General features: G+C 29.1%; 3 protein-coding genes across 3 annotated transcripts; 1 reads left to right on the top strand and 2 right to left on the bottom strand.

Moving 5' to 3' along the window:
• Nucleotides 1-319: 319 nt before the first annotated feature.
• On the bottom strand, nt 320-2,131 carry GO595_002812 (cAMP phosphodiesterase; the record flags this gene model as incomplete). The annotated part of the gene is made up of 1 exon (XM_067915763.1): nt 320-2,131. The coding sequence occupies one exon, from the start codon at nt 2,129-2,131 to the stop codon at nt 320-322; it is 1,812 nt and encodes a 603-aa protein (XP_067776613.1).
• Nucleotides 2,132-5,839: 3,708 nt separating this feature from the next.
• On the bottom strand, nt 5,840-6,616 carry GO595_002811 (dihydrouridine synthase; the record flags this gene model as incomplete). Its single annotated transcript, XM_067915762.1, has 1 exon — nt 5,840-6,616. One exon carries the CDS (start codon nt 6,614-6,616, stop codon nt 5,840-5,842), a length of 777 nt encoding a protein of 258 aa, XP_067776612.1.
• Nucleotides 6,617-9,701: 3,085 nt separating this feature from the next.
• GO595_002810 (leucine-rich repeat domain-containing protein) lies at nt 9,702-10,331 on the top strand (the record flags this gene model as incomplete). Its single annotated transcript, XM_067915761.1, has 1 exon — nt 9,702-10,331. One exon carries the CDS (start codon nt 9,702-9,704, stop codon nt 10,329-10,331), a length of 630 nt encoding a protein of 209 aa, XP_067776611.1.
• Between the last annotated feature and the right edge of the window lie 2,540 nt (nt 10,332-12,871).

Here is a 12,871-nt window from a genome sequence, read left to right as displayed (position 1 = left end):
ACTACTCATTCAAAAAATATGAAAACACCAAGCAATAGTTAAATCACTTCTTGAATATCTTATTCATTTTTTTCATCTTTCTCTAAATGCAACACTATAAATTAAATGAAGCTATTAAGATTTTATAGAATATGGTTATATCCAAACCTAGAAAAAAAGTCACATCGAAATGTATATCAGAAAATATCTTCAATCATTATCAATAAATACAAATATTCAGCTTTCTTTAGCTTATCTAATGTGAAAACAAAACTTCCTAAATGAGTACTATGGATGTACCTCATTTTAACAATATTTCCAATTTTGCATAAAAATATTTTTATTTATTTTCGTTATCGTTATCTTTTTCTTGCATTGCATCTATTTCCTCTATAATGCTTAAGTTTTCTTGCAATGCCTTCAGCAACTCCTCCTCCAATTCTGGGAATATTCTTATACCAGTTTGGAACACTGGCAGCACGACAATGTTAAAATATGTTTTCAGCACCGCATATTTAGTTGTCGAATTCCTTCTATCCATTAAAGGTTCTACGTTCATTCCCAATCTCTTTTCCATATCTCCTTGTTGCAGCTGTTCGTCTTTTAACATTTGGTACCAATAATTTGTTATGTCCCATTTCCTTATCGCGAAACTTAAGTCCGCCATTAACACAATTAACTTTAGAACTAACATTTTATGATTTTTATTATTGAAATCGATTTTGTCATTATAAGAAATTTTCATCAAAAACTTTTGTAACTTCGAATAATTAGTACCTAAAACACAATTAATGAAAATGTTCCGGATTTCAATATAATTATTATCATTAAGATTTAACGAAAAACATTCTTGGATGATTTTTGAGCCTAAAGAAGCTGAGTTACTTTCGATTGGATGCTTGTTGTTATATATAATTGATATCTTTGAACATGTATTAATTTGGAATAAATTATTTGTGCCGGGATGATCAATGTCATGTAAAAGAGTGGATAATATCAATGCCGTTTTCTCAATTTCAGTGAAATTATCTCCAATTTTTCGTAAGAGATATACTGCAAATTGTAAGCAATCACAACTACGGCGGAAATTATTAAATGGATTAGCATTATGACTTTGTAATGTTCGCTTTAAGAAATGTTCTATTTCACCAGGTTTGGAATTTAATGTCTTTACTACATCGGTGGAATTCAATAAATCATTTGCGAGGTTTATCAAAAGTGACTCTTTGATATTCCAAATGTTAAAATGAAGTTGGAATAATGATTCGCCTAAATTTAAGGATGATAATTGTGGTATGTCTATTACTGGTCGCGCTGGTGCTGGTATTGGTGCGCCTACACGTTTACGAACAGCTGGGATTGATACTGGTGTAACAGTTGGCGTGTTATTACTGGAATTGCTTGGTTGCATTTTAACACCATATTGTGAGGAAAAATAGTTTTGCATTTTTTGGGGAATTTGTTGTTGTGGTGAAGAAGTCATTGGAATATTTGCATTTGAGTCAAGCCCTTTAAGCTTATTGATGGTTTGAGTTAAGGATTCTTGTATGTCAGGAGTTAGTGTTTTAGTTTGTAAAAGATTTTCCAATGATGTCTTAATATCTTGGATTGGTGAATGAAAAGATTGATTATAATTAGTTTTAAGTTGTTGAATTTGTTTTGTAAGAGCTGCAGTACTTACAATTTGATTTTGAACTTTAGCTGCAATAGCTTGTTGCTTACGTTTCAGCCATACATTTGCATAAATGTTTTTAAGAACTTGTGGCGTTAAAGGTTTAATCATATAATCATCAGCACCTCGTGAAAGACAATTAAAAACAATTTCATATTGGTCATTAGATGACATCATGATGATTGGGATTTCAGTAAAACGTGGATCAGCACGCGCCGCAGAAAGAAATTGAGGGCCATCCATAACAGGCATCATAACATCGCTTAATATTAAATCGATATGAATACCAGAATTTAAAATGTCTAATGCTTCTTTTCCATTATTTGCATTAGTAGCTTTATAACCAAGAGATATTAAAGATTTTGAAACGACAGTTAATTGCATGATATCATCATCAATTACTAATATATGAACATCATCTCTAGTAAAAGGTAAAGCCATTTTGATATTTTTTGTTGTTGGTTTCATATCACATGTCATACTTTTGAACAGATTACAACCGTTTAAAATGGCGGAAGTTGTATTCAAATTTTATATATAAAATGCCATAAAAATTGTAAATAAATAATTATGTCATCAATGAAGAAAACATTAAATTTATCCATCAGTTCTCCAGATAGTTATTCAATCATTGATGATAGCTCAGATACACTTTCTAAAACAGATATGTCTGATCCTTCAAGTGATAATCAAGTAATTCCATTGTCTCAATTATATCCAGAAGATGATTTTAAAATTCCAGAAAGCAATGGTGATTTTATATATTCATTAACTGATTATGATTATAATTTAGATCAAACTCGAAAAGAAAATGTCACACATCCTGATGATTCATTTGAAGAAATAGAATGTGTTATAACAGTTACACAATATCCATCTAAAAGTATCAAGGTCACCTCAGATTATTTTACAGAATGTCCATTATTATTTGCGTGGAAAAACATTAAAATAATGACACCCTCAGATTTTCCATCTTTTATTAATTCCACATATAAAAATTTTTACCAAACATTATGTTATCAACTCCGGTTTTATCAATACGTCTCACCAACAATTGAAGTTTTAGATGATTTATCAAAAATGAGAAAAAACATTCCAACAGGTCGAGTTGTATTTCATTATATTGGCTTTAGTTCACTTGATACTGATGGTACAAACATCTATGCATCAGAAACACATAGTAATGAAGTCCAAAAATATCCTTTAAAGAAATTATTTCAGAATATTTATTTACCTTCCTGTTATATTTTTGATTGTAATAACTCTGGATCAATAATACCATATTTTAAGCAACTTTCGCAAGTGCGGAACACCACTTCTATGCCAAGTTCTTCATCTTTTTTTAAAATCCCATCAAACGAAGATTATTATATCTTTTGTTTGACCTCTGAGAATGAGACATTACCAATAAATCCATATTTGCCACGTGATTTTTTAACATCATGTATTTTTACTCCTGTTCGTATTTCGATAATATGGTATATCTTACAATATTATCGAATTACATTTAGTAATAATAAACAATTAACGAATTTTATTAATAGTAAAATTAGTAATGAAGAAATTAATTCAATGACATTATCATTTTCATCGATTATTGATGCAATTGCTTCTGATTATTTAAGTCCCGAAATATATGTAAAGTTATTTCAAAGTGATAAAATAATGACTTCTTTATCACGTGGGTTTATATTAGCAAAGTTTCTTTTATTACCTTATGACGTTCATCCGATTTCTTATCCATTTATACCTGATTTAAGAGGGAGCGAACTATGGAAACATTGGGAATCAATCATAGATATTTGGGTCACTTCGATATTTACTCCTAAACCTTCTTTTTCGAATCATTTGTTTAAACAAGCGATTCAATCGTTTAAAACTTTAAGTCCAAATCAAGTCAAATATTCATTGTTATCAATCATCACTAAAATCCCTTTTATCGAGACACATAAATATGATGAAATATTAATATTATTAGTGAAATATTTAAAGAACAATGAGAAAAATAATTTACAAATATTTTATACACAATTATTTCCAAAGTTATTTTCGAAGTTTATGATTTGTGACGTGAATTCTGATGTTTTTCAAGCTGTTTGTTATTTAATTTTGTTTTTGTTTTCGGAAAATCCGAATTTAATATTATTAATTAATAAAGAATTAGATTTTGATGAAATAACAGAGAAAATATTCGATGAAAATATACCAATAAAATCACGAATTAATATTTTCTCGATATTATCATGTACTGTCCCTACATCACGATCTATACGATTAACATGTACTAAAATCCAATTCTTATTAAAGATTCGTGAAATTCTTAAAGAGAAAGATTCGAATTTATTATTATGGATATATATATTTCTCAAACGGATTTTTACATTTTCAGTATACGAATTACCAGAAAATGAAGTACGTAAATATTATTTACAAATCTCGAAATCTTTAATTCATTCGTCACATCAAATTAGAGCCATTTCTTTATCAACTTTATGTACATTTGTTTTAGGCACTGAAAACATTAATAACATTGAACTTTTATTAATGATAATTCCTTCATCTATAGATATGTCATATTTAGTCCGTCATCAAGTTTTATGTTTTTTAACCAAATTCATTAAAACTCGTACAAATTTATTTGTTTCATCGTTACAAAAAAGTGAGCTCACTAATGCACATAACACATTTTCTGATCTTTTATCATTTTGGTTCGATAAAAAAATCGACATACAAATGTTATACAACAACAACTTTTATGACTTTATTAAACTCGTAGATAATGCATCACATCGAACAAATAAATATTCATATTTCTGTAATGTTATATATGGGATCATCGAATATTTATGTAAAGATCCACATCCTTTCATACGTAAAACAGCAGTAAGTATTAAACTTTTAATACATTATAAAAAACAACATGAAATCCAATCACAACAACCATCGCCTTCAAGTTACGAAAGTTATATAAATTGGATGAGTGACCCTAAAGATGAAGCGCTATTGAACATACAAGCAGATGAGCCAATAGAAGCAACAATTTCACTCGAAGATGAATCGGAATCAGTTTTTAATAGCTCTTTACATCATCTTCTCAACAAAAATAATAACTCAAATGAAGAGATATCATTAAAATCTTGTTCTTGTTTGCCTGCTTCATTGCCTAAAAAAACACAGCCAAAGATGTCGGCTAAAATTACACTGGACTCGAGAATTATTAACTTGGCTTATTCTCCTGACTCATTAAATTTGATCGCAGCAACTTTCGATAATAAGTTTTATCACCTCGATAAGGACTTTAATATACTATATGAACATCAACTTGAACATTGCGTTTCGGATATACATTTCGTGAATTCCAATACGGCCGTGATTTGTACAAATGATGGATGCGTTCAAATATGGAATCCTTCTCATCTTTTTTCTTCTATTGTGTGGAGAGCAGACGCTAATTTTCGTTGTGAGGAAATATCCCAATTTTGTGGTGTGGCTCAAGATTCAAATCGAATAGTTACATCTCGTGGAAATAGTGGAATATCTCTTTGGGATATAAACACTCAAAAACTAATAGGAGAATGGTCCTTCCAATCTCATCATATTATCTCCGCTTTGTTCTTGAATTCCGTTGATCAAAACATTTGTTTCGCAGGGTACAACGACGGTTATTTGATCGGCGTGGATTTGAGGGAGCCGTTAAACACTGACGTTACAAAAACAATGCTTGATTCAAAAGTAGTGAAAATATGTGGTGATTCTTATAATGTTTATGCAGCAGCTGAAAGTGGTAGATGTGTTTCCTTTAATATGAAAACCAAAATTATTGCTCCTTGTGGTTTAAAAAGATCAAACTTGTTGTCATTCGATGTACATAAGGAATTAGGAATGATTTTGTTTTCACCGAAAGAAGAGCCTCCATTTTTAACATCATTGTCGAATACAGCAATTACTAATTATGTACCAGATATTGATATCGCAAACTTTTCGGCTTTCCATCCTTGTTTGCCAATATTTGCATGCGGTACAAAAAGCGGAAATCTAATGAGTTATCAAATGATTACAAAATATGAACAACAGAAATAATTTTATAAAAAATATTTTGTTTTTATTATACAAGCCGTTTAATTGAATAGAGAACGATTATATTGCACACAATCATTTGATGTTTTTCTATCGTTACATTTATCATTGTTATTCTTGTTTGTGTGCTTCACGATAATCATTAAGAAATGTCTCTAAATCTTCAAATGTATGAACATTTTTGAGTTTCAATGATATGTCAGGAGACTTTGAAAGAACTTGATTAAAAAAGCAGAAAATATGTCTCTTAATTAGAATAAAATCAGAATTTGGATGTTCTTTGTTGAATTCAAGATATTCATATGAAAGGTCAACAGGATCAGGATCATTTGTTTCTAAAAGATGCGGATTATTAAGAAGAGCTTGACCGATCATAACCGCTTTAGCACCAGTTTGGTAAAGCATTGAATCTGCGTCACTTTTTGATTTGATTCCACCATTTCCAATTACTGGAATTTTAACACTGCTAACAATGGATTTAATAATAGAAACATCTACATCACCAGCTTTGTCAAGCTGCTTGGAACGTCCATGAACAGCAATTAATGAAATTCCTGCTGATTCAAGTTTTTTGGCAAATTCAACAGTTGTTTCTACATCAACATTGTTCTCATTATCACTAAAAACACGGATTTTTGCTGTCATTGGAACAGATATTGTGTTGGTAATTTTGGTGATAATTTTGATGACGTTTTGACGCTTTTCATCTGTATTAACCATATAAAATCCATATTGACCACGCCTTGCTATATGTTGAGTACACCCCAAATTAATGTCAATTGCATCTGCAAATGGTTCAAGATCCTTTGCTGCGTCAATAAGTTCTTTTTCATCATTTCCATTTAATTGAATAATTAATGGCCTGTCTTCCTTACATGTTTCAAACATCTTTGGACGATCTGTTCTGTTAATTTCCCATAAATGAGAATTAATCATACCTGTATAACATATTTTTACATTATGTTTTCGACACATTAATCGAAAAGCTAAATCATTAACTTGAAACATTGGTGCCAATATGTATGGACTTTTACATGTTTCAAGTATTTCCTGAATTTTCTCTTCTTTTGTTTTTGGTTCCATAAAAATTTCCAACAGCCAAAGTTAGTACGATACAACTTTTTGAATAGTATACGTGTGTCACTTTTTGCCATAAATTTATGATTAGTCTGGTTGTACAAAATTATGTTTTCCATCGCTTCTATGGAACTACTTCATGTAATATTACTAGGTCTCTTCAATGAAATTTACAATGAATAAATATTTTTGTTATTAAAACTATTCTTGAAATATCAAATTCAAATTATTTTTGTAATATTATAGAATAGAAAAAATTTAAATAAAATAAATAGAACTCTAAATCCCATCTATTGTTTCATAAATTAAATGTTTTTGAACAATCTAAATTGATATGGAGGATTTACAGCTTATCAAATATGTCTCTATCTTTATTAGTTATTTTACTTATATGCAAAACAATTTTATATATATATTAAACATGCTTGTTGTTGTGTTAGAAGATTTACAGGTTTTCATGTAAAGTTTTGTATGGTTTATCAGTGGACATGCAAATGCGAAACTTTCTATGGTCGATCGTTTGACGTTTCGTCGGATTAAAAATCTTAACTTTTTGATAGAACTGAACGCTTTTCTCACAAACCTTGAACCATAAGTTCAATATGAAAAATAATATTATTTCTGTTGGTATTAATTATATAATGAAACTTATATTAATTTTCAATTTACTGATATTTGTTATTAATAGAAATGGTGAAATAATGATGATTCCTTAATAATAATAAGAAAATCGTGTTTTAAATTTGTTTTCACCAGCGGTTTGTGTGCGGCTAACAAATTTTGATAGAAAATCTAGTATAGAATATCCAGAACATATCACACAAATCTCAAATTTGCCTTCAATATTTAATTCTGAACAAATAAAAAACAGTTAAATCAAATGGAATATCGTACTGAAGAACAAATATCTCATGAACCAAATAATAAAAAGAAAAGAAAAACATTCTTATATGAAGAGGATCAAAAGCTCATAATGCTTGTACAAGAACATGGAACAAAAAATTGGGATTTTATTTCATCTGAGATTGGAACTAGAAATGCTAGGCAATGCCGAGAAAGATGGAAATTCTATTTGTGCCCGAGTGTGAACCTTTCCCCATGGACGCCTGAAGAAGATCGTATATTATTTGATAAATATAATATATATGGTCCGAAGTGGTCAATCATTAGAGAATATTTCGATAACAGATCACTTAATAATGTCAAAAATCGATGGAATTCTATTATGAGGAAGATCAAGGCATTAAACTTGAATGTGAAGTCAGAAGAAGACTTCTTTTACTGTGGAAGATTAATAACAAAAAACCCTCCGAATCTTCATAATGATATAAATGATGAAGATCAAATATTGAAAGATACCAATCAGGAAAACAATCAACAATTCGATCCTTTTTACTTTGTGCAGATTAATAATTTATTGAACCAGCTTCCTGAGACTGTGTAATATGACGTAATCCTCCCCTTATAACCTTCTTTAAGTAAAAATAATTTTAGCATTCGTTTCAATAGAAAACATTTTGGCTCTAAATTTCAATTGGCAAATGACAGTATCTACTTTTTTTTTCGTATAAAAATGTTCTTGTTGTTTTTGTCTTCTGGTAAATTTGAGTGCTAAAACGCTTCAAGTCATTGAAATCAGTACTTTTTCGACAGAAAAAGTCCAGAATGCTCACAGGAACCACCATGATTTCAAAGCAAGTGTATATTCAGTTCACCAGCAATCTCCATAACTCAAAATTGAATTAATTATATTTTTTATTCACAAAATTCCTATCAAAAAGTTATGACGGTCAGCACTCACAATTAGTTGCACAAAAATGTTTTCTCTTTTTTTACAGTTCTCACTTATATAGATCAAATTTGAAGAGACCAAATCTATTACATGTACAACTTCCTACTCCTATATCTCGAGAAACATTACATTTAATAATAATATAATAATCAATTTTTTATCCCAATAAAAAATATGAATATGTTACAATATCATTGTCATAACGATGGTGATAAAGTTAAAATGTTCCATATCATTTTCTGATGTTAATATTTACAATTTATTGAAGATCTTAAAGAATTCCATTATTTCCTGAATGACCACTATGAAAATGTCACGTCTGTAAGTTGTCAGTAATTTGTCCAAAAAATATTTCTTATTTCTTACTTATTTCAGAATTTCTAAATTTTAATCAGGATTCCTTTAATTTCATTATTTATTGTCAATATTATGTTCCCAAAAGTGTTACTTAATTCTACATAAAGTTATTATCAACATTTTTATGAGATCAATTTATCTCAAATGAAAAGTGTTTATTGATTACAACTTTTTTGGATTCGGACTTTTATTGTATCCGACAAATGATAAAAATGTTAAACAAATTAACATAAATTTTTTTGATTGATGGATTTCCACAAATAATGGTAACTACTGTTGACTTTTATTCTTTTATTCTAAGAGTTAACTTTGTTTCTCTTAGAAACTCTTAGAGTTAACTTTGTTTGAAAAATAAAGATTGCTTACATGACAATTACTATAACTGAAATCAACACTTGAAGAACGAGTGAAGAATGTGTATTGCGACTTCAAGTTTGGGGTACCTCTAAAAAGTGCACAATTGAATGTTATTGATTTTTTGCTTTGAATTTTTCAATGCCATTCCACCTTCTGGCAGTTCATTATTAAAAAATTCCTTTCATGTTGCTTTCATTTTTTACTCTCTCATTTTCAGCATATAATGTGCAAGATGGAATACTTTCTATCAGTGATGAAAAATATGTTACTTCAACAGATGTAAATAACGTTACTGATACATATTCTAAAATATTTTTTGGACCAGGAGTTAATATTATTTGTCATAGAGCATTTCAAAACAAAGCACGAATCATTGCATTGGAATTTTGTATGGAATGCACACTTTCTACAATTGGAGAATATGCATTCCAAGGTTGCACTGGTTTACAATCTATCACATTACCAAGTACAGTTTCTAATATTTTTAAGTATGCATTTGATGGCTGCCACCAATTAAATACTGTTTGTTTTTGTGGTTATTATAATCCGTCTATGCTAAATGGGTTCAATGATATCTTTGGCTCAGCACCAGTTTCCGATGTTAAAGTTGTGTCATCATATCAAGGAACAACTTTTGGCTTAACACAAGTTACAATTGGTACTGATAATGAATGTCAGGATGCAACAAACACTCAAACTGCAACTAATACACCCGATGAAACATATACAAATACACAAACTAAAACATATGCGCCAACAAATACAAAAACGAATACTCAAACTAGAACATATACACAGAATCCAACAAATACACATTATCCATCAAACACAGAACAAGCACAGCAAACAAATGATGAAATTGCTCAAGAAGAATCAATGAAAGAAGGACTTTCAACAGGTGCTGTAGTAGCTATAACAATGGTTTGTACTATTTTAGTCATTGCTTTGATTGGCTTCTTGGTCTATAGAATTGCGTTACGTGATAAAGTACAAGAATTCATAAAGTTCACGGAGGGATAATTTTGTGTAATTAGAAATAATAAAACGGCTTTCTTAAAAATTTCTTCATTTTTATTCAAAAAATAATTTCAAACAAATTAAAATATATTACAAACATTAAGTAGTTGATCAATTTTAAACTGAGCTTTCATCACAATCACTACAATTTGTAATATATTTACTATGGAAGTAAAAGATACAAATAAATTGTTCAACAATAACCATTTTAATATCAAAAAATAAATTTTGTGCACAAAATTATTCATACACTTTCACATGCATACAGCGAAGTTTTAAATCACATTCTTTTATCTTAAAAAATTATTTTAAAAATTTTTATTCTTTAATTCTTACTATAAATGAGTACGCAATGGTATAAAACGGTTCTTCTTTTTCCACTTCCAACACTTCTTCATACAATTCTATTAACTTTGTCATTGCTTTAAATCTTTCTATGATCACAATATCATTATGTACTTCCGCGTCTCTGATCACTTGCATCAAATCGCGTGTTATCAGCTCGAGATTATTCATTGGTATCAAATCAAAATAATTACAAAACAAATCAAAAAAACCGTTTTCGAAAAAAGAAATTTTTTGTTCTGTTTGCGAATAACAAAAAATCGAAGACAGTGCAGTAATACAACAAATGATTAATTCCACTGATGGATTATTTTCAAGAAATGAAAATAATATGTTAACACAATTATTTTGGTATAAAAAATGAAGCGAATCAATTAAATTCATTTGCGATATTTCGTAAAAAATATTCGAACAATTGCATTTAATACCGCAATTATCAATGTTTATGCATTGCAAAACAAATGGAAATAATTCATTGTTAATAATAACTTGATAACAATGATATTTAAAGTTTTGTAAGATTTCAAGTCGTTCGTTAATACATCGAATTGAATTTGTGCAATTTGTATAAAGAAGTCGAAATTCTTTGGAGCGTTTCAAATATTTTCGTAAAACAGAGTTGCTTAATGATATGTTAATGGTTTGTAAACATAAAAATAAAATGTTTTCGTCGGTGGTCAGATTTGAAATTTGAATGATTTGTGGTAAAAAAGTTAAAGAAAATTGTGAAAGTGACTCATATTCAACAAATGAGCTTAATAAATCAATATTAAGTTGAAGATTTGGATTTGTGGTTTCAATAAGATTTTGGACTTCCGACTGAGTAATAGTTTCAGAAATTACAGTTGCACACGTTTCATTGGTTTGAGCAAGGAAGAGAAGGCATTCAAAGATTAGAGGATGATTAATATTGTTAAGGAAAAATCTTATTAGTTCAGGTTTAGAAATCGGTTCATTATTAAATTCTTCACAAAAAGAAATAATCTCATGGATAATCAAAATGACTTGCTCTAGTGCTTGGGTATTTGAAGCGGCTTGAAGTAATGAAAATAAAAAATTAATTTGAGGTACAGAAAAAACTATTATGTATTCATCACATAAATTTTGGAGTTCATTCAGGCCTTCTTGAACTGTTTCAGGATTAGAAAGTTTTTGAAAAATTGAATCTAAAATTGATTTATGAAGTAAATTTTGTTTTCTTTTAGTAACCCCTTCTCCAAACCTTTCTTCCCTTCTGGTGTCTGATAAATAATTTTGTTGAAATTGCTTAAATGGATTTGATTTAATTTTACGAAAATATTAGGTTAACGGTCACCTAAAATTATAAACGTTCTAAATGTAACGGTCTAATGGATGAGAAAGAACTACAAAATATCCTAATTGACAATCAAATTAATGCTAATGATTTTAAAGAAAATCCAGACAAATTTACAAAAATTGAATGTTTTCATTTTAATATATCAATTCATCCAAATTTTTCTCAATTTTCACATCTTCGTGAATTGAGTATAATTGAACAAGATATTGTTGATTTAAACTGGCTTTCAGATTTACCAAAACTTACTTCTTTAATTGTTTTTCATACATGTTTATCAAATTGCGATGGAATTAAATATTCACTTGAACTTAAAAAATTGATTATGGAACGCGGAAAACTTGAAAAATTTCCCGATATATCTTTTTTAAGTCAACTTGAACATCTTTCAATTTCAAACAATCCAATAAATACAATTGAAAAATTTCCAAGTTCTACATCACTTAAATTCTTAAATATTTCTTCGTGTGGTCTTTCATTTCTTTCTGATTCGATTACATCTTTAATTAATCTGCAAACATTATATCTTGGAGGAAATCAATTCAATGATTTCTCCATTTTTGGGCCATTATCAAAGCTTAATAAGCTCAGAGAACTTAATATATATGATCCTTGTTATGGTAGTAATCCACTTTGTTTACTTCCTAATTATAACATTATTTCATTAGCTCGACTTCCGCAAATAAACATTATTGATACCTTTATCATAACTCCCCAAGCCAGGCAATCAGTCACCTCAAAGGCAAATGATGTCCATCTTTATTATACGTCACAATCAATTTCACAAATCTCAGATAAATCATCGAATTACTTCAAATTTCTATCTAACACAAAAGACCTTATAAGTAAAATCAAACCTAACCATCAAATTGACGTCGAAAAA

The sequence above is a fragment of the Histomonas meleagridis genome (genome assembly GCF_020186115.1).
Source record: "Histomonas meleagridis strain 2922-C6/04-10x chromosome Unknown contig_20, whole genome shotgun sequence".
Classification (NCBI taxonomy): Eukaryota; Parabasalia; order Tritrichomonadida; family Dientamoebidae; genus Histomonas; species Histomonas meleagridis.
The sequence above is the reverse complement of the archived record's forward strand: the minus strand, read 5'-3'. Positions and strand labels throughout refer to the sequence as shown.